Source organism: Erpetoichthys calabaricus, chromosome 9, assembly GCF_900747795.2.
Source record: "Erpetoichthys calabaricus chromosome 9, fErpCal1.3, whole genome shotgun sequence".
Taxonomy (NCBI): domain Eukaryota; kingdom Metazoa; phylum Chordata; class Cladistia; order Polypteriformes; family Polypteridae; genus Erpetoichthys; species Erpetoichthys calabaricus.
Genome location: NC_041402.2, coordinates 58,741,807 through 58,762,603, shown reverse-complemented (window position 1 = coordinate 58,762,603; position 20,797 = coordinate 58,741,807). Strand labels below are relative to the sequence as shown.

General features: G+C 37.4%; 1 protein-coding gene across 3 annotated transcripts in view; it reads left to right on the top strand.

Moving 5' to 3' along the window:
- The window catches only part of phkb (phosphorylase kinase, beta), a 190,984-nt gene that overhangs the window by 8,471 nt on the left and 161,716 nt on the right, over nt 1-20,797 (top strand). For all 3 annotated transcript variants that reach the window (XM_028809644.2, XM_028809645.2, XM_028809646.2), the window contains 2 exons: nt 2,575-2,664; nt 18,105-18,243. In XM_028809644.2, the coding sequence (XP_028665477.1) occupies nt 2,575-2,664; nt 18,105-18,243 (229 nt within the window). The remainder of the gene's footprint in view (nt 1-2,574; nt 2,665-18,104; nt 18,244-20,797) is intronic.

Genomic DNA, 20,797 nt, shown 5'->3' with positions numbered 1-20,797 from the left:
TTCTCAAGTGAGTGTGGGAATTCCACTCACATTCCCAAAGAAATTCTGGTTATGTAAATTGGCAATTTCAAATTAGTGTGAGTTGAAATATATAATGAAATCAACAAAAGAGATTTAAGCATTTGAATCTATAGCAAAAGCAGAACTATTTCTAAATGTCTTATAAATGTAAAAATCATGCTGCTGTGCTTTTCTGAATGTAGAATAAGAGAAAAAAATACCAGCTAATTAAATGAGATCAGTGTTATCAGGTGTTATCACTGATTATGAATCTGGTTAGAACAAAAATCTGTAGCCACTGTGGGTCCCCAGCACCGAGTTTAAGAACCCCTGCAAGCTGGTACAGTAAACGCTAACTATAGATTTTTTTAGTCATAAAATTAAAGCCACCTGCCTTATATTGTGTAGATTTCCCTCTTGCTGCCAAAAGAGCTCTGACATGTTGAGGCATGGACTCTACAAGATCTCTAAAGGTGTCCTGTGGTATCTGGCTCCAAGACATTAGCAGCAGATCCTATTAATCCTGAAAGGTGGGGCCTCTAGAATTGGATTTGTGATTCCAGCACTTGCCAGAGGTGCTCAGTTGGATTGAGATGTGGGGAATTTGGAGGCCAAGTCAACACCTTGAACTCATTGTTCAGGAATGGTTTGAGAAACATGATATCTTTTGCAGTGTGGCAGGGCACATTATCCTGCTGAAACAGGCCACTGCCATCAGGGAATACCTTTGCCATGAAGGGGTGTATGTCATCTGGAACAATCATTTGATTGGTGGTACATGTCAAAGTAGCATCCACATGAATTTCAGGACCCAAGGTTTCTGAACAGAATTGGCCAGGGCATCACACTGCCTCTTTCTGTCTTTTTCCTATATTGCATTCTGCTGCCATTTTTTCTCCAGGTAAACAACACACACACACCTGGCCATCCACATGTTTTGAAATAAAATGTGATTCATCAGACCAAGCCACCCTCTACTCTTGCTTCATAGTCCAGTTGTGACACTCATGTGCCCATTGTAGACACTTTCAGCAGGGGTCAGCATAGGCACTCTGACCAGTCTACAGTTACTCAGCTCCACACACAAAAAAAACTGCAATGCACTATGTGTTCTGACACATCAAGTTTTTCTGCAAGTTGTGCTACAGTAACTCGTCTGTGGGATCAGACCAGATGGGCTAGCTTTGACTCTCTGTGTGTATCAATGAGTCTTGTGCACCCATGATACTGTTGTTCTTTCTTGAACCACTTTTGGTGGGTACTAACCACTGCGTATCACACAACACCTGCCATTTTTGACATGGTCTGACTCAGTCGTGTTGCTATCACAATTTTGCCCTTGTCTCACAGATCCTTACACTTGCCCATTTTCCCTACTTCCAGCTCATCACTTCGAGAACTGATTGTTCACTTACTGCCTAATATAATCCACCCCCTGACAGGTGCCATTGTAAAGAAATAATCAATGCTATTAACCTCACCACTCTGTGGTTTTAATGTTGTGGTAGATTGGTGTAGATATTACTACAGTAAAAGTTGATTAGTGGCTACTGAAAAATGAAATGGGCTGCATGCATAAGGTGGTACCAATGTGTAGATAATTGGTGTGGGAGACGGCCAGCTGTTTATCCTGGCCAGCACCCCCAGGCCACTAGATGGAGCCCTCCTTGTAGCATGGGAGTGCCCCAAAGTCCAGCAGGGAATTATGGACAGTGGAGTTTTTATTCCCAACCCTGCTGGACACCGTGGGGCCCACCAGAGGACGCTGCAGGGAGGCTCAAGGACTTATGCCTGCCCTATAACCCGGAAGCACGTCATGATCATATGACCAGAAGGAACGACGTGTTTCCGGGTTGAAGAAAAGGACTTTTAATCTGACCCAGAAGTGATAAGGACTCATGGACTGCTGGGCTGGAGCCACTTCCGGGTCGGAGAGTATAAAAGGACTATGGGAGAGCCCAGACATTGAGTTGAGCTGGGAGGTAGGGTGGCGAAGTGTCTGGGAGAGGAGGATTGGTATTGTGATTGTAGAGAAAATTGTGTATTGATTATATGAGTAGTGTGGAGTGGAGGGTGCTTAGTGCACGTTATTGTTATATAATAAATAATAATCGTACTTTTACCTGGTGTTTGGAGTGGTACCTGAGGGTTCAAGGGAGCACTAATACGCCCTACTGCTACATTGGTTACATGCAGCAGTGGTTGGTGCTGCTGCCTCAAACACTAGATTCCTGGTTATAATCAACATTCTTCCTGTTTATGCATAGGATTCACTCCTGCCAGTCCATTTATTTTCTCCCACATCCCAAAGATGTGTATATTAGCTTGTTTGGCAGAATGGCGCTGCATATGGAGTTCGTTCCAGTTTCAGCACCTTGCAGTCTTCAGGCTACATTAAGCAGAATTGGACAATGGAAGGACAGAATTTCAAATTATTTTGCATTGTAATAGTTTTATCATTTCAAAGGTCATTGTCTGATGTATCATTATCTTTACTTACACTAGCAGTACGTGATAAAAATGGTAGTACAGACAATACAGTTTTGTATTGAAGTTTTTTTTTTTTTCTCCCAGGCTCAGTGTATGAACCTTTGAAAAGCATTAATCTACCAAGGGCAAATGGCGAAAGCCTCTGGGATAAACTAGACAGATACTACAGTGCAGGCAAGTATGCCACCCCTTATATTAATATCAGAACAATATTCTTGCACTTAGAAGCTCTGTTTAATAATGTGTCTCTTTGGTATTGTATTCTGGTTGAGTATAAGGCTTAAAAGGTTACTGTGACCTTTATAGTCCAAAGAGACAATTTCTTGTTATGAGCTAGATGTATGAGCCACTCTAACCTTTTCATTTGAAAGTCTAGTCAAGTTGACAAATTTAATAATTTATGGTGACATGTGTATTGACTTTTACTTCTCATGCTTGTTTTTTTCCTCATATCTGATTATGGTTATTTATTCAATATTATTATTGATCATGTTAGATAATCTTTATCACCCAATGATTATAGTTCCCTTATTTTAATCTAAATGATGTTATTTTGAACTGAAAAGAAAAGATGATTAAAGTTTCCCAGGTATTGGTTAGCTGTTCATGTAAACGTTTTTATGTTGTCATTTATGAAGAGAATTCCTTGTAAAATATGAAATAATATATTTAACCATCTGAATCAGCATGGGATTTTGCTAAAATATTGATGGACCTTTGAGCTATGTTTTCTATTCAGATTTATCAACTGTTTTGCTTTTGTGTGTTATTAAAATGTTGTCCATAAAAACAGTACCTGCTGCAGTATGAAGAGGTAGGAACTTCGGAATAGTATTGATGACCTTGGACCACTGATGTTGATTTACTGCCAGCAAAGGGTCTATACTTTGCCCTTAAATCGACTCCTACATAAGATTGATGTGTCATTTTCTAAACCTCTGGATAATGCAGTTATTACTTTTTACCCTCAGCTCAAATGCCACATGGTCATTATTATTGGTTCTGTATTATAGTGGTATGTAGTACGTTGAAGCAATTGAAGTACATTATTTTTTAATTTCCTACAGCTATTTACAAATATAAACAAGTGTAGTTTATACTTTTTATTTTTTTATTTTATTTATTTTTTTGGTCAGTTAATAATATCTTGATTTATGATATTAGTTGGACCTTATGTTGTTATTACTGATTTATATTGCTCCTGATTATTTGCTGTTTGACTATGTTTATGTACAGCATCTGGTGTGAGGTTAGAATCAAACCCTTGACATGATGCCATTTTATCACAGATTTACTCACACTCTTTCTCACACACAAATGTAGTCAATCTGTCTCTGTTGCTCAGAATCAGAATTGCCAATGAGTGAAATTCATCACAAGACTTGTGCTGACAGAGACACTATGTTCATTTTGTAAAGTCTGTGTCTGATCACAAAATTCAAACCAAGCACCTTGGAACTAACTACTGCACCAGTTTTTCCACTGCCCAACAACATAAACTGAATATCAGTGGTTTCATTTATATTTGCTAAATTAACTTGTACCAGTACTGTCAGCTAATCAACATATATTAACTCCCCAACTATTTACTTTGGTTAACAAACTTCAGTTTCTTGGTTTTGAGTGTATATCATATTAGAGTAAGTTCAGCACTGCCAAAATCAAGATCTGTCAGAAGTTGTCCATTATTATGTGCCACCTTTGAGCCCTGATCACTAGAACATACTCTAAAGAAATATGTCTGTTTAGATTGTCTTTTTGCATGTTGTTTTTTTTCTTTGTTTTGTTTTGTGTTTTATACTAATTTTGCATTCTTTAAGTTCATTTTATGACATTTGCTTTCTTCATGAGAATTTGCCAGTGGGTAACCTACTGCTCTCTTGGCTTTATTTATTTACCTTCTTTCTTACTTTATTTATTAATTTTTTTATTGTTTGCTTTTAAAAATACATTTTGTATTAAAAATTGTTGCACAAAATTAAGTCTTTAAAACTAATTTCTGTTAAATGTTTACTATAGCAGGTTTTTGCTCCAGAACAAAAAGAAATATAATCTGACCTGTGTTTGGACAATATGTTAATAGGAAGAAAAAAAAACATAAAATATGGGAAAGCTTGAGGGGGAATGGCATGCTCAATTCAGTGAAGTCCACTAGAGACCTCCTTTGTTCATATATTGGAGGATGTGTTGAAAAGGCTTAAAATTGTGAAATAAATTACCTGTCAGGACTGTAGAAAGGATGTTGTATAATTCTATGATACTTTGATGGTCATCTTCAAAGGAGCATAAGAGAAAAAAGGCATTTTTTTGTGTTTTCTCTTATGGAAGTGTACTGCTCTTTTTAATATGTTTTCACCCATTGTTGTTAATAAGTGAACATAAAATGCCTTTAAGAAAGGAAACTATGATGTTCTTCTATAAATTGTGATTCTTGTTGGAAAAATAATAAGACAGAAATTACAGTTGCATCTGAAATTAGATGAACATTACTGAATACTGAAACATCCCTGATAAATTGCATAGGCATTTGAAGACCACATATAACAATATATTAATGTAAACATTATTAATAATTTATGGTTTCTTTTAGTGGTTTAAAAATCTGACAAACTAACTGTTGGAGTATATCATTTGGTGTTTTTAAAGCTACAGCATCCTCCATTTTCTTCCCTTGTTTGTGTCCCATCCCCACAATACTCTCTTTCCTCCCACATCTCAAAGATATGCTTGTTAGTAAGAATTTGGAATCTCAAATTGGTGTGTGTGTATGTGAGAGAGTCTTATGCTATCAAAAGTTGGTCTCTGCTTTGCACCCTATTCAGCCTTTTTACCCTCTGATCCAGTGTGACCTCCCAGTTAGATAAGGCAGGGTTGGAGAATGTTATACTTTTATAATCAGAGTTGGAAGTTACACTGTTTTGTTACTTGTGTTATATATATACTTTTAGGCAAATAACATCTTATATATGCCTTAAAGGGCAGTCATTCTTATACATATTTAATTTGAGGAAGCGAGTGTGGTTTCCTGATCTACCCTACCTGATCAGTAAATACTCTCATCAGTAGTGGTGTAACAATCAATCAGCCTAAGATTGAACTTGTTCAGTTTTTGTTTGTTATTGTGAGATTGGTGATCAGCTTGTAATTGGCTGATTGATCTACCGATTTTGTGACATCAATATTTTAACCTGAGGGCATGCATGGTAACACAGGAGCAGCCAAAATGGAAAGTGTTTAAAAAAATCTGTTTCGAAGTAGTTTTTAAAGTATCTGGAGATGACATGATTGTTATGTGTAACGTTGTAACGGCACAGGTCGGCTCCGTGTAGCATTCGCGAGCCTCTTGAAACCTTTCCGCCAATAATGTAACCAAAGGGTAAGCCTAACATGAAGTGCAGAAGTGCTTTTATTGAAACAATTCCAAACAAATTAGTGTTCAATAAGTGCAGTGCTCTAAAATAATCTAATAAATAAACAGCACCACTCCAAGCCTCTGACTTCTGCTGCTAGGCTTGCGTCCCTGTGGTCCATGGCACCACCCTCAATTAGCCTTCTGTTACCACTGCAGCTTCCACTGCCTTTCTCTAGCCTTATGTGAAGTCGCTCCAACCGAGCAGCACTTGGGTCACTTCAGCTGGAGTAGCCATCAGGCCCTGAGCATCAGCCGTACCCTCCTGCGAAGAACTTCATCCCAGCTGCCTGTCTTCTCTCACACTCACTTGCTCTTCCACCCACTCAAAAGCACCAGCTCCCTTCACCTCCTGCCTTCTTCCCTCCTATCTTTTAACCTCCATTTCTTTCTTTTCCTTTTCATCTCCCTTTTCTTACTGTGCTGGCTCCTTTTTATCTGCCTCTGTGGGCGCAGCATCTCAATCACACACTGCAGTAAGCCGATGAAGTAATTGAAACAGACCTTCCAGGTGCATCTTGCCCCAGTTACTCCACCAACCCCCCGTAGCTACATGAGTATGCACACCCATGGAGATTGAGCTGGCCAATTATTCATATATTGAAACAGCCATCTTTTTCTAAGCCGTGGACCCACTATACCACAAGCGTCTATAATGAAATGTCGGTCTTGGTTGAATTCAATCAAGACATTTGGCATGATTAATTTGGTTAGACTTTAGTGAGTACTTCACACAGTTCAGCATTCTGACTTTCAACAATGCAGTGAAAGCAATAAAACTTCTAAGGAAGCAAATATATTGCAGCCAACAGTAATGCCACAGTTTGTAAACAGGCAGAAATTACCATGATGGCTAAAAATCAAAGAGTATTATAAATGAAGTAATGGGGTTCATTGTTCTAGACAACCATTCATTTTTATAGTAGAAAGTCTAGGATTCTGTTAATTCATCCCTTGGATGCACGGTATACTCTACCAAGCAGAAAATTCTTTTCAGGTGTAGCATTACCCAAGATGTACAGTGCCCTCCATAATGTTTGAAGACAAAGACACATTTTTCCTTGATTTACCCCTTTTTTCCCTGAAATGGAAGCTTATTCTAAAATGTTATGGATTAGACCCTGCCTCATTTTAAGAAGTTTTTAACAGATCCCCAAAGTGAGAATTTAATTATTTCCAATTTCAAATAGTATAGAACATCTGCTAAAATGAATGGGAAGGTGTCCAGTCTGATATTGTGTGCTAGTGAATTCACTGGAAAGAGCATACTTTTGTTCAAATTAGTTTTGAGTCCAGTTATCTTTTAAAAATCTGCTAATGCTTTTAGAACTGCTGGCACAGAAGTTTGTGGGTCAGAGATATAGATATAGTACCATATCATCTGCAAGTAGTGATATTTTCTGTTCAGGTCCTTCTCTGAGAGTCCCCTTTATCTCTGATACACTTTGTAAGGATACAGCCAGTTGTTCAATAGCAATTGCAAAGAGCAAAGGTGATAAGGGACATCCTTGTCAAGTACCCCGTTCTAGTTTGAGTAGTCTAAAATAATGTTGTTAACATAAACTGAGGCTTCTGGACTAGTATAAAGTAGTTTGATCCATGCATATATGTTTGGGCTGAACCCAAATTTGTGAAATGTGGTGAATTGGTAGACCATTCAACCATATCAATATCAACCATATCATATCATATGTCAAAATTGTTTGTGGTTACTAAGGTGTGTTTGATTGCTTCATTAGTGCAGGTATAAGATACCTAGGCTTGCTTCTGCTCTTTGGGGTCTGTAGTTTTCATAGTTCAATAGTGAAAGTCAAAGAAGCCATTATGAGGCTGAAAAACAAGAATAAAAGCATTAGAGACGTTTGCAGAACCTTATGATTAGTAATATCTGTCTAAAATATCATTAAGAAGAAGATGATCTTAGTAGTTGCAAAGAGACTGGTAGGCCACAGAAGATCTCCACTGCTGATGACAGAAGAATTTTCACTATGGTAAAGAAAAAGCCCAAAATACCTGTCCAAAAGATCAGTAACAGTCCTCAGGATGCAGATGTGTCAGAGACTACTATCTGCAGAAGACTTCATGAACAGAAATACAGAGGCCACACTGCAAGATGCAAACCAGTAGTTAGCCACAAAAACAGGATGACCAGATTACAGTTTACTAAAACGTACTTAAAAGAGCCTGCATATTTGTGGAAATGGGTCTTGTGGTCAGACGAGACACAAATGAACCTGTGTTAGAGTGATGGCAAAGTGTGGAAATGGAAAGAAACTGACCAAAATCTAAAGCATACCACCTCATCGGTTAAATATGGTGGTGGATTTGTTATGGCTTGGACATGTATGGCTGCCACAGATACTGGCACACTTATCTTGATTGATGTTGTAACTGCTGACGGCAGTGGCACTGTGAATTCTGAAGTGTATAGAAATATCTTATCTGCTCAAGTTCCAGTAAATGCCTCCAAACCCATTTTGTGACATTTCTTCCTATAACAAGATGATGATCCCAAACATATTACTAAGGCAACATGGGAGTTTTGGAAAGCTAAAATTTAGAGCATTCTTGAATAGCCAAGCCAGTCACCCAATTTAAATCCACCGAAACAAGCAGGGGCTGTAGATGGCTGCATTAGAGGCTTGGTAGAGCATCACCAGTGAAGATACTCAGCACCTGCTGATGTCTATGAATCGTAGACTTCAAGCAGTCATTGCATACAAGGGTTGTGCAACAAAGTAATAAATATGACTGCTTTATTTTCTAGTTGTGCTTGAAAGTTAGTGAACCCTTCAAAATGTTCCATATTCATACATAAATATGACTTAAAACATCATCAGACTTTAATGAAAATCCTAAAAGTGGATATGGAGAACCCAGCTAAACAAATAAGACAAAAATATCTTACGCTGTCATTTATTTATTTGAAGAAATCACTCAGTATTACCTATCTGTGAGTGGCAAAAGTATATGAACCTACTGAAGGTGAGATTAAAGTCAGGTGTTGTCAATCAATGTCATGATTATCAATGCTACAGACAAAGGACATTTCAGGGGACCTCAGAAAAAGAATTCTGCTGAAAAAAGCTACAAAACCATCTCTAAAGTGTTTAGACCAGACTAGACAGATTGTGTACAAATGGAGGAACTTTAAGACTATTGTTAATCTCCCCAGGAGTGGTTAACCAGCAACGGTCACTCCAAGGTCAAGGCATATGATTGTCCTTGAAGTCACAAAAGAACCAAGGGTGACATCTAACCAACTAAAAGCCTCTCTCACGTTGGATAATGTTAATTAGATAAGGTTCATGAGATCATCATCATGAGAATGCTGAACATCAGTGATGTACATTGCAAGGCTGCAAGGAGAAAGCCACTGCTTTCCAAAAAAAAAATTTGCTTCCCATCTACAGTTTGCTGAAGAGTATGTGGACAAGCCTAAAAGCTCTTGGAGTATGGTTTAATGGACAGATGAAACCAAAATAAAACTTTTTGGTTCAAATGAGAAGCATTCTGTTTGGAAAAAGAAAAACACTGCATTCCAGCATGAGAACCTCATCATATCTCTGAAACATGGTGGCAGTAGTATCATGCTTTGGGCCTGTTTTGCTGTGTCTGGGCCAGGACAGTTTGCCATTGTGGATGGGAAAATGACTTTTCAATTATACTAGCAAATTCTAAAGGAAAGTGTCAGGACATTTGTCTGTGAACTACATCTCAAGAGAAACTGGATCATGCAGCAAGATAATGACCCCAAGCACACAAGTCATTCTACCAAAGAGTGGCTGAAGAAGAGTAAAATAAAGGTTTTGGAATGGCCAAGTCAATGTCCTGACTTTAACATAATAATAATGATGTGGAAGGACCTGAAGCATGCAGGTCATTTGAGAAAACCCAGCCACATCATACAGAATTGCCTCAACTCAAGGGAGGAATGGGCTAAAATTCCTCCAAGCCAATGTGCAAGACTGATTAAGACCAACTGAAAACTTTTCATTGCAGTTGTTTCTGAAAAAGGGCATCTCACAAAATACTAAAAGCAAAAATTCATAGTTTTGCCGCTCACAATAATGGGTGAATAAATAAATAAATGACCAAGTATGATACTTTGTCTCATTTGTTTAGCTGGGTCCTCCATATCTACTTTTAGGACTTGCATGAAAAATCCGATAATGTTTTAAGTTATATTTATGCAGGAATATGGAAAATTCTAAAGAGTTCACTAACTTTCAAGCACCACTGTACTTGACGTTGCTATGTCCCAAAGATTAAGGTTGCCCCAAAATGGGGGGTGGGGGACTATAAAGAGTGTTGTAATTTCTACACGGTAAGATCAAAATATATGCTTAATCACGCCAAGGGGTAAAATAATGAAAATGTGTCTTTGTCCCAAACATTATGGAGGGCACTGGTGTGATTATTGTCATCTCACAAAACAAGCCCTACTCAGAGTTAAAACAACTGATGTTGACTGCTCAGTGGAGTCCAAATTTCACTTAAAGTTATTATACTTGTGCATTAACTTTCTGACATGCACACAGTCACATCTCTCAAAGTGGCATTTGAAAAAATACTTGAAAATCGGAACATTCCTAAAAACAGAGTGCAAGTTGTTATATGAGGTGATGCTCGAAATATATTGAAAGCAATTGAAGAGTCATCTCTGCCTTGGTTACCTTGCTTGACTCATACACTTCAATTCGTGGCAACTGAAGGGGTGCTCTCCAAGAGAAGCATCAATGATATTTTAGCAATAAGAAGAAATATAGTTGGACATTTGAAACATTTGCCACTTGCATACTGATAGTACAAACTCAATTACAGCAGCTAAACAAAATACTATAACAAGATGTGCTGACTAGGCTCAATAGCACATACTGTATGCTGCAGAGTCTTCAATAGCAAGAATATGTTTTATAAACATAATCGGCAGACAGTGATTTACTGGCCGCCTTCTGAACCACAGGGGACGCATTGAAAACACTTTAGCCCTGCCCTGCTATACCTGTCCTACCAACCCTGCCCTACCCACACCCTTGAGCAGCTTACAAGAGAGCGAATATCTTCTATAGTCACTGTTGTAGATATCATCCCGTCAACTGTTACACTAAAAAGACAACTAGGAAAAACATCTCATCATGGAGTGAAAACTACAAAAGGAAAGCAGTTCAGGAGAGATTTAACAATACTGAGGCTGAGCCAATTTACTGTGTATCTACTGTGCTTGATACAAGTTTTGCCAACAGCCATTTACTAATTATAAGTCTAACAGAACATTGATAAATAATTTTAGAATCGTTAACTGAAAAATTAATTTTCTTCACATATTAATTTCTAAGCTTACACATTTTATAAACTCTTTATTTGCTTGCTTTATTAACTCTGTTTAAGCTTCCTCAATATATAATGATAAAATATGGTGCTATCAATACATACATAATTAATTTTGATTTTTTTTTAAACGTGAGATAAATGGATCAATATTGCACCAAAAGAACCCAGCAAGAAGTGATGGAAATGTTACTAAATATTTTAGGGCATAAAACTCATCATGGGGAGGCTGAGATCACATGCATTAAAGCTCTAAACAATTATAAACTATCAGAGAAAATATTTCGTAGCTCACTGTTTTAGATGCATGCTGAGGTTCTAGAGGACAGTTTTCAAGAAATTCAAAACGAACAACAGCATATACTTCTATAGCACATTTTTATACACAGGATGTGGCTCAAAGTGCTTTTCAAGACACTAAGGAAAAAGTCACAAGAAAAGCAAAGAAGTAAAAGTAGGCAAGCCATAATAAAGAATAAGTAACAGAAAATAAATCAACACAGGCTTGCATAAAAATTAGTAGAAATGTAGTCTAATATATCAGATTCCAAGTCTCTAAAAATTAGTGTAATGATAAGTTCATATGGCTGGGAGAACAGATAAAACAAAAAAAAACACCGGTTAAGCAGAACTTGAGTAGCCAGACAGGGTTTTCAAATTCTTAATCCTAACTTAATATAAATGTTTTGTTAAAACCAGAGGCACATTAGTCATACATCATAACCAACAAACCAATGTTCGTCTTAAAGGAGGGGCCAAAATTAAAATTTTTCATCAAAGAAGGTGTAGTCAATTGATTATTAGCTGTAGAAAATAGTTTATTACAGTAAGAACTTATTGTTGAATTACTTTCAAACATCTATCCATCCATTATCCAACCTGCTACATCCTAACTACAGGGCCACGGGGGTCTGCCTGAGCCAATCCCTAGCCAACACAGGGTGCAAGGCAGGAAACAAACTCTGGGCAGGGCACCAGCCCACCGCAGACTTTCAAACATTCATGTTTGAAATTGAAATAATATAATAAATAGTTAATTATATTAAAATTGTTTATAATTAGCACTGGCAGTGGTAGTGCTGCTGCCTCGCAGTAAGGAGACCTGGGTGCACTTCCCGGGTCCTCCCTGAGTAGAGTTTGCATGTTCTCCCCGTGTCTGCGTGGGTTTCCTCCGGTCGCTCCAGTTTCCTCCCATAGTCCAAAGACCTGCAAATTAGGTGCATTGACGATCCTAAATTGTCCCTAGTGTGTGCTTGGTGTGTGTGTGTGTGTGTCCTGCAGTGGGCTGGCGCCCTGCCCGGAGATTTGTTACTGCCTTGCGCCCTGTGCTGGCTGGGATTGGCTCCAGCAGACCCCCATGATCCTGTGTTAGGATATAGCGGGTTGGAAAATGGAAGGATAATTATCACTGTGTTATTACAGAATTAGAACTGCTGTTTCTCTGGTTGGTTTGCTTTTTACACTCAATCCACTCTATTTTATTTTCCTATTTTTATGGTACTTTTCCAACTTTTACTATAAGTGGATGCATGTAAGTAGTTATATTTTTGCAGCAATAGAGTGAAAATGCCCATTTAGTTTTCAATGGATTTACATGTTTTAGGAATTCCTAAATCCAATTTGGCCAGTGTCCAAGACATAATGTGTATCTGTTTTTCAGAATGTGAGTCTGTACCCTTGATAGCTTAGAAGCAAATTGCTCAATCATAATGAAACGTGGCACCAATATTAGTAATGTAGAATGTTAGAAGCTTATTGATTTTTAGCACAATTCCTCCAATAAGTTTTGCATTACAAAGATACAGTGCATCCGGAAAGTATTCACAGCACATCACTTTTTCCACATTTTGTTATGTTACAGCCTTATTCCAAAATGGATTAAATTCATTATTTTCCTGAGAATTCTACACACAACACCCCATAGTGACAACATGAAAAAAGTTTACTTGAGGTTTTTGCAAATTTATTAAAAATAAAAAAACTGAGAAATCACATGTACATAAGTATTCACAGCCTTTGCTCAATACTTTGTCGATGCACCTTTGGCAGCAATTACAGCCTCAAGTCTTTTTGAATATGATGCCACAAGTTTGGCACACCTATCCTTGGCTAGTTTCGCCCATTCCTCTTTGAAGCACCTCTCAAGCTCCATCAGGTTGGATGGGAAGCGTCGGTGCACAGCCATTTTAAGATCTCTCCAGAGATGTTCAATCGGATTCAAGTCTGGGCTCTGGCTGGGCCACTCAAGGACATTCACAGAGTTGTCCTGAAGCCACTCCTTTGATATCTTGGCTGTGTACTTAGGGTCGTTGTCCTACTGAAAGATGAACCGTCGCCCCAGTCTGAGGTCAAGAGCGCTCTGGAGCAGGTTTTCATCCAGGATGTCTCTGTACATTGCTGCAGTCATCTTTCCCTTTATCCTGACTAGTTCCCAGTCCCTGCCGCTGAAAAACATCCCCACAGCATGATGCTGCCACCACCATGCTTCACTGTAGGGATGGTATTGTCCTGGTGATGAGCGGTGCCTGGTTTCCTCCAAACGTGACGCCTGGCATTCACACCAAAGAGTTCAATCTTTGTCTCATCAGACCAGAGAATTTTCTTTCTGATGGTCTGAGAGTCCTTCAGGTGCCTTTTGGCAAACTCCAGGCGGGCTGCCATGTGCCTTTTACTAAGGAGTGGCTTCTGTCTGGCCACTCTACCATACAGGCCTGATTGGTGGATTGCTGCAGAGATTGTCGTCCTTCTGGAAGGTTCTTCTCTCTCTCCACAGAGGACCTCTGGAGCTCTGACAGAGTGACCATCGGGTTCTTGGTCACCTCCCTGACTAAGGCCCTTCTCCCCCGATCGCTCAGTTTAGATGGCTGGCCAGCTCTAGGAAGAGTCCTGGTGGTTTCGAACTTTTTCCATTTACAGATGATTAGTGCTGGGCGGTATACCGGTTCATACCGAAAACCGTTTTTTATTTTTGTTATTATATGGATTTTTCTTATACCGCAACACCGGTTTAAATTGCCTAAACGACATTCGGAACGTGGCGCAGCTGGAAAGTGTTCAAGTGGGGACCTTTTTCACTGCTACACCGCTAAACACAGAGGTGTTGCACGGGGGCTCTTTTTCACTGCTACACTGCTAAATAGGTGTGGTAGTGTAGGTATTGCGCGGTGAAAATGAACAGAGAACATTCCGAAACTGAAGCTGTAGCTGACGATAAAGTTGAACATGATGACACAGAAGAATGTTTGCCAAAAAAAAAGGAGTCACGTCCGTTGTCTGGAGATACTTTGGTTTTAAAAAGGTCAGATGTGGACCATTATGTTCAAATGTGTGAATACTGTTTCTATACTACTGGATAATACTGCAAGCCAGGTTGTACTTGTTTTATTTGTTTTCAATACAGTGTAATGTACCTGGGTACTGTGTAATAGTGTGACGACATGTTGACTTTAATCTCGTACTTTGTCATTAAAGTAGAACATCATAAACTAAACTTCATCGTAAAATGAATATTTAATTTACTAGATTTTCTCAAACCCCGTCATAAGTTATATAGCACATTAAATGCTTTGTGTTAAGTGTTCCCGAGCTTCTTAAACTGACAAGAGGAGGCCCCGACAGTGATCGCCGCACAGAATACATTCACTTCATGATATTCCTGCTCTCTGAACATTTAGAATGCTAAGATAAATACTTGATATAATTTTCATGGTGAAATGCATTAAAGCATGTATTAATCATGTGGGGGCACCGCGGTGTGGAGGTTGCACTGCTGCCTTGCAGCAAGGGTGTCTTGGGTGTACCTTGCCTTGCATTTGCATGTTTTTTCTGGTGGGTTTACTCTGCGTGCTTCAGTTTCCTTTCAAAGTCATGTAGAAAGTGGGGTTTTGTTATGCTATATTGACCCTGCTAGTGTATGTTTTGCTCGTATTCACCCTGCGATGTACTGGTGACTCGTTCAGGGATGGGCGCCACCCTGAATGGATGGTATAATAAAACATGTATAACGAAGATATTTTTAAAGTTCTGAACACTCCATGGGCTAAGTGTATAACTAGTTTTAATTTCACAAAGACGTTTATCGTGTGGTGATTGGATATGTGGAGAAAGAAAAATGAAAGATAGGAATTGGGGTGTTGGTACGTCAGATAGAGACAGCACGCGTGGAATAAAGAAAGCCTGCTCAGAAGATCCATTGAATTCTGTGTTAGTGTCTCCGACCACCAGATCACAAACCCAACATTTACACAATATTTAAGTTAAACCTGTGCGATAGCCATTCATACATCCAGTTTTTTGGAGCCTCGTCACACTTGCCATAACGTTCCCTACACTGAACATACACCTGGGGACCCCTTACTGCGAGGGAGCAGCACTACCGTGCATGTTTAATACCTGTTTTAATGCATTTCATTATGAAAATGATATCAAGTATTTATCTTAACATTCTAAATTTTCAGAGAGCAGGAATATCATGAAGTGAATGGATTCTGTATGGTGATCGCTGTCTCCTCTTAGTGCGGAGGAAGTCAGTTTAAGAAGCGTAGTGATTAACAGCTGGGTCAGGGAACACAACACAAAGCATTTAATTTGCTACATTAACTTATGACGGGGTTTGAGAAAATCTAGTAAATTAGACAATGATTTTAGGATGAAGTTTAGTTTACGACATTCTACTTTAATTATAAACTATGAGAATAAAGTGGAAATGTCGACTTTATTCTCGGCATATAGTTTGATTTTTTTTTCTTCCCTGTGTCCGTATTTTTTTTCTTCACCGTCACCCTAATACGATTCTGTAGGGCTATACCACAAATAGCATTATAAATGCAAGTTTTAGTTTTATGATATATGCATATAGCTTAGCTTGAAGCAAGGTCCATATTAATGCAGTTTGCCTAAATGATAGTTTAGTTGGTAAAGATGTCATCACCAAGTTGCACTTGTTTTATTTTATTTTAATTTGGTGAATACTGTGTAATGCACCTGGGCTTGAAGCCTTGAAGTAATAGTGCAGCTATCAGTAATAATACTATTATTTATTTTATTGTTATTATTTATTAGTTTAAATATTAAGCAGTTTAATGATGGTAAAGTTGTTTAAAAAGTCACTTTAACGTGTCAGTGGACAGAAATGGTTAACATTAACAGAAAGTGTAGTTGTTTCACAAAAAATATTTACTATTTATTCCTTTTCTAAGACATGTTCAGTGCAATACAACTTTTGACAAGCACTTCTGGATATTTTACTAAGTCTAAATGCCTCTTTGGATGGTTGAAAATATGTTGTCAAAATTATAGTTTAAGTTTTTGCAAAATTTGTTCAATAAAAAGGTTCTATATTTTGACTGTATCTGTCATGCAATGTGATTCCTTCTTTCATTAGTGCCACCCCCTTGAAAACTATCACTTTATGGGGCCATGCAAACCTGTATTAATACTTGTGTGCCCATTAAAATGTTTTTTTTTGTACAATGCTCTTGACAGTGGAATAGTTTATTCTTAGCCAGTAACTGCAGTGGAAAACGTGGTTAACATCCACTCATGCATGGGAAAAAAATACCGTTGAATACCGTGAAACCGGGATAATTTAGAAAAATACCGTGATACAGAATTTTGGTCATACCGCCCACCCCTACAGATGATGGAGGCCACTGTGCTCATTGGGACCTTCAAAGCAGCAGAAATATTTCTGTAACCTTCCCCAGATTTGTGCCTCGAGACAATTCCTTTGACTTCATGCTTGGTTTGTGCTCTGACATGAACTGTCAACTGTGGGACCTTATATAGACAGGTGTGTGCCTTTCCAAATCATGTCCAATCAACTGAATTTACCACAGATGGACTCCAATTAAGCTGCAGAAACATCTCAAGGATGATCAGGGGAAACAGGATGCACCTGAGCTCAATTTTGAACTTCATGGCAAAGGCTGTGAATATTTATGTACATGTGCTTTCTCAATTTTTTTATTTTTAATAAATTTGCAAAAATCTCAAGTAAACTTTTTTCACGTTGTCATTATGGGGTGTTGTGTGTAGAATTCTGAGGAAAAAAATGAATTTAATCCATTTTGGAATAAGGCTGTAACATAACAAAATGTGGAAAAAGTGATGCGCTGTGAATACTTTCCGGATGCACTGTAACTACCTATATATACATAGATATAGTTGGAAAGTATTTTGATGGGTTAAACATTTAGAAACCACGGCTTTATGTTGGAAGAAGTGTGCTGGATATATCAGATTTCTAATACTGCTTTTTTTAGGAAAAACCTAGCTATATTAGTTAACAATAGTAACATTTCTCTCTCTCTCTTTAAAAGCAATTTGAAACACAGTGGTTTGCTATATCCTGTAATATGCATATATCTCAATGTAATGCTAAACACTGTTTTTGTCAGCGTAAAGTCACATGCCTGATTATAAATGTCCTAATGTATAACTGCCTGGTTTGATAACTTGAATGAAAAAAGTGAAAATAAGCAGGAAAAATAATCAGTCCTGGTAGACTAGTATAACACAGGTACACTTCCATACATTATTTACCAAAGCAGTTAAACATAGAGCTCAGATGATCATTACAGATCCCTCTCATCTTTGACATAGATAATGAATGATTCCCCCAACACTATTTACATGCAAAAAGATTTTTCAAGATGTTATTTTTCTTGAAAGTATAAATATCCTGAATAACAGGGAAATATTTTGCAGATTTTCTGCTCATTTATTGTTTGTTTAATTTAGGTAATCTCGCTTATCAAATATGGGAGATAAGTATATGTATCTAACATTTTCTGTTTTATATTTTGTTTAAAAGCTTTGAGGTAAGATCAAAAGAAAAAGTTGCTTATAAAATATTTTGTGTTTGCTGTTACAGTTAAATCAACTGTGCTCAACTACCAAAGTGCTACCACTGGCCTTTTCCCCATCAAAACTTATTCTGACTGTAAAGAAGCAAAAGTCAGAGACAGTTTGTATTGTGCTGCCAGTTCCTGGGCCTTGGCACTTGCTTACAGGTAAATATAAGGGGGGGAAAAATACTTTTAAATGCTGCACTGCTTTTTTCTGAAAGCCTTCTGATGCTGCTGTGTAACTTAATAGTGAAATGTCCTTTCATAACTAAGCAAATGCATTCATTTCAACAAAGATGTCTGTTTAAAAATTACATTTAATATCAAGAACCTTCCATTCAAACATCCTATATTTAGTTTTTTTCCCAAATTTGCTATTTTTGTGGTAAAAAAGCTCATCTGAACAAGTCTTTTAAGGCTACATCCACACTACAGCTAAAAGTGACTCTATTCTGACTTTTTGTCTGTTGTCTGATTGATTTTTTTTTTTTTTTTTGAAGGTACTTGTAATCTGATATGAGTTCACAGATATCTGTCCTGAATATGCCTCGCATGCGCAAAATTAATGAAAACAGTTTTGTTAGACAGATTTGGCCTAACAGACAGATGCTGGTTCCTACTCAACTTCACATTATTTTAGTACAGGATGTCTGTGTGCTGTAATAACAAGAAAAGAGTAAAGATTTGGGGATCCTCCCCATGTATTATAAGGAAAACAGGCAAAGTTAGCAAGTAGTCACAAAAGAATTTGATGCTGATTTAGGTGGGTTTCCCTTCTGATGATCTGTAGAGGAGGAAAATAGAGGTTAGTGCATTACATCAACCCCCAAGCTGACATCTTAACCCTCAGTTAGACTGTCTCCTATTTTTTTTGTTTTGTTTTTTTTCCATCTTTTTCTTTAATTGAATTGCAAAATACCCCTGGTAAATGAATACACATTCCTTTGTTTTTCCTCTCACTGCAACCTACCAAGCAATACTGTAGCAGAATTTTAACAGACATAAAATTATTTTTCAATACATTTTACTTATGTTTTTCGCAAAATAAAAAAGTGATAGAACACTTTAGAACTCCGTATATTTACACTAAAATAATTTAATTAAGATGCAAAATGTGTATCTATATCAAATTTTTAAACCAACCTTATTTTAATGCTTTATGCATGTCGGAGATTTAATAATTTCAATGCCATTGCACTTGACTTTAATGCTACATATTTAGACATTTACTAAATTTATACAGTAGATATGGATGTTTATGTAATATAATTCAGAGTGTGTTGATTGTTTTATTTTTGGATTGCATATCTCAAAGTTTCTGCCACCCCACCACAAAGAGACATTTCAATTAGTACATGACTCCGAAACAGAAATACTCAAATTCTCATTAAAAAACAAAATAAAAAAGGTTTTTTTGGTCTAATTGATTGAAAAAGTGCACACATGTTTTAGTAGTATATTTCAAAGTAAAAAGAAATAAACTCTTCCTCTCCTGAGTATAAAATAAAGTGACATAATACTGCATGTTATAGTTAAGCACTAATTCTTATATGCTGAATTAAAGACCGAGTAGAAAATAAATTAAACCTGGCAGATGCTCATTATTATTTAAGTTTGTGAACTTTGAATCTTTCCTTTCCTACATCTTAATCTTTCATTCTGTAAGCAGATTATGGTTTACTAATGCTTATTTGAATCCATTATTCTTTATGCTTTCATGATATTCCTCATCCCACTGGCAAATGTAACACCCCAAAATATTATATATATATATATATATATATATATATATATATATATATATATATATATATATATTAAGCACCCTGTGCTTAATAATGCTATTTATTATTAAATACAGTCAGTCCATGAATATTTGGACAGTGACACAGTGGATTTGAAATAAAGCAATCATTATGTGATTGAAGTGTAGACTTACTAAACTTTAAGGGGTTAACTAAAACTATCATATCAGCCGTTTAGGAATGACAGACAATTTTCTGAATAGTAAACATAGCCCGCCCATCCACCATTTCCAGGGTCTCAAAAGTATATGGACATTTGACTGACAAACTGTTCCATAGCCAGGTGGGAGCAGTTCCGTCATTATTTCATTAACTGTTAAGCAGGTAAAAGGTCTGGAATTGATTCCAAGTGAAGAATTTGTATTTGGAAGCTGTCCATCCAAGTAAAACAGTCCAGGCTGAGAAAACAAAACAAACCCTTTAGAGAGATAGCAGAAACACTAGTAGTGGTCAAATCAACCATTTGGTACATTCCTAAAAAGAAGGAATGCATTGGTGAACTCAGCAGCACCAGAATGTCTGGAAAACTACAGAAGATAACTGTCCTGGATGATTTCAGAATTCTGTCCTTTGTGAAGAAGAACCCCTTCAAAACATTTAGCCACACCAAGAACACACTCTGGGAGGTAGACCTTTCATTACCAAACACTACAATCAAGAGAAGACTTCATTAAAGTAAAGACAGAGGGTTTACCACAGAGTATAAACCATTGGTAAACATCAAGCCAAGGAAGGTCATATTAGACTTTGCCAGAAAACATGTTTTAAAAGCCTGTCCAGTTCTAGAATGGTTTTATTTGGATAAAGGAAACTAAGGTCAATATATCCCAGAATGTTGAAAAGAGAAGAATATGGAGAAGAGAAGAAACGGCTTATGATCCAATGAATACCACATCATCTGTGATACACTATGA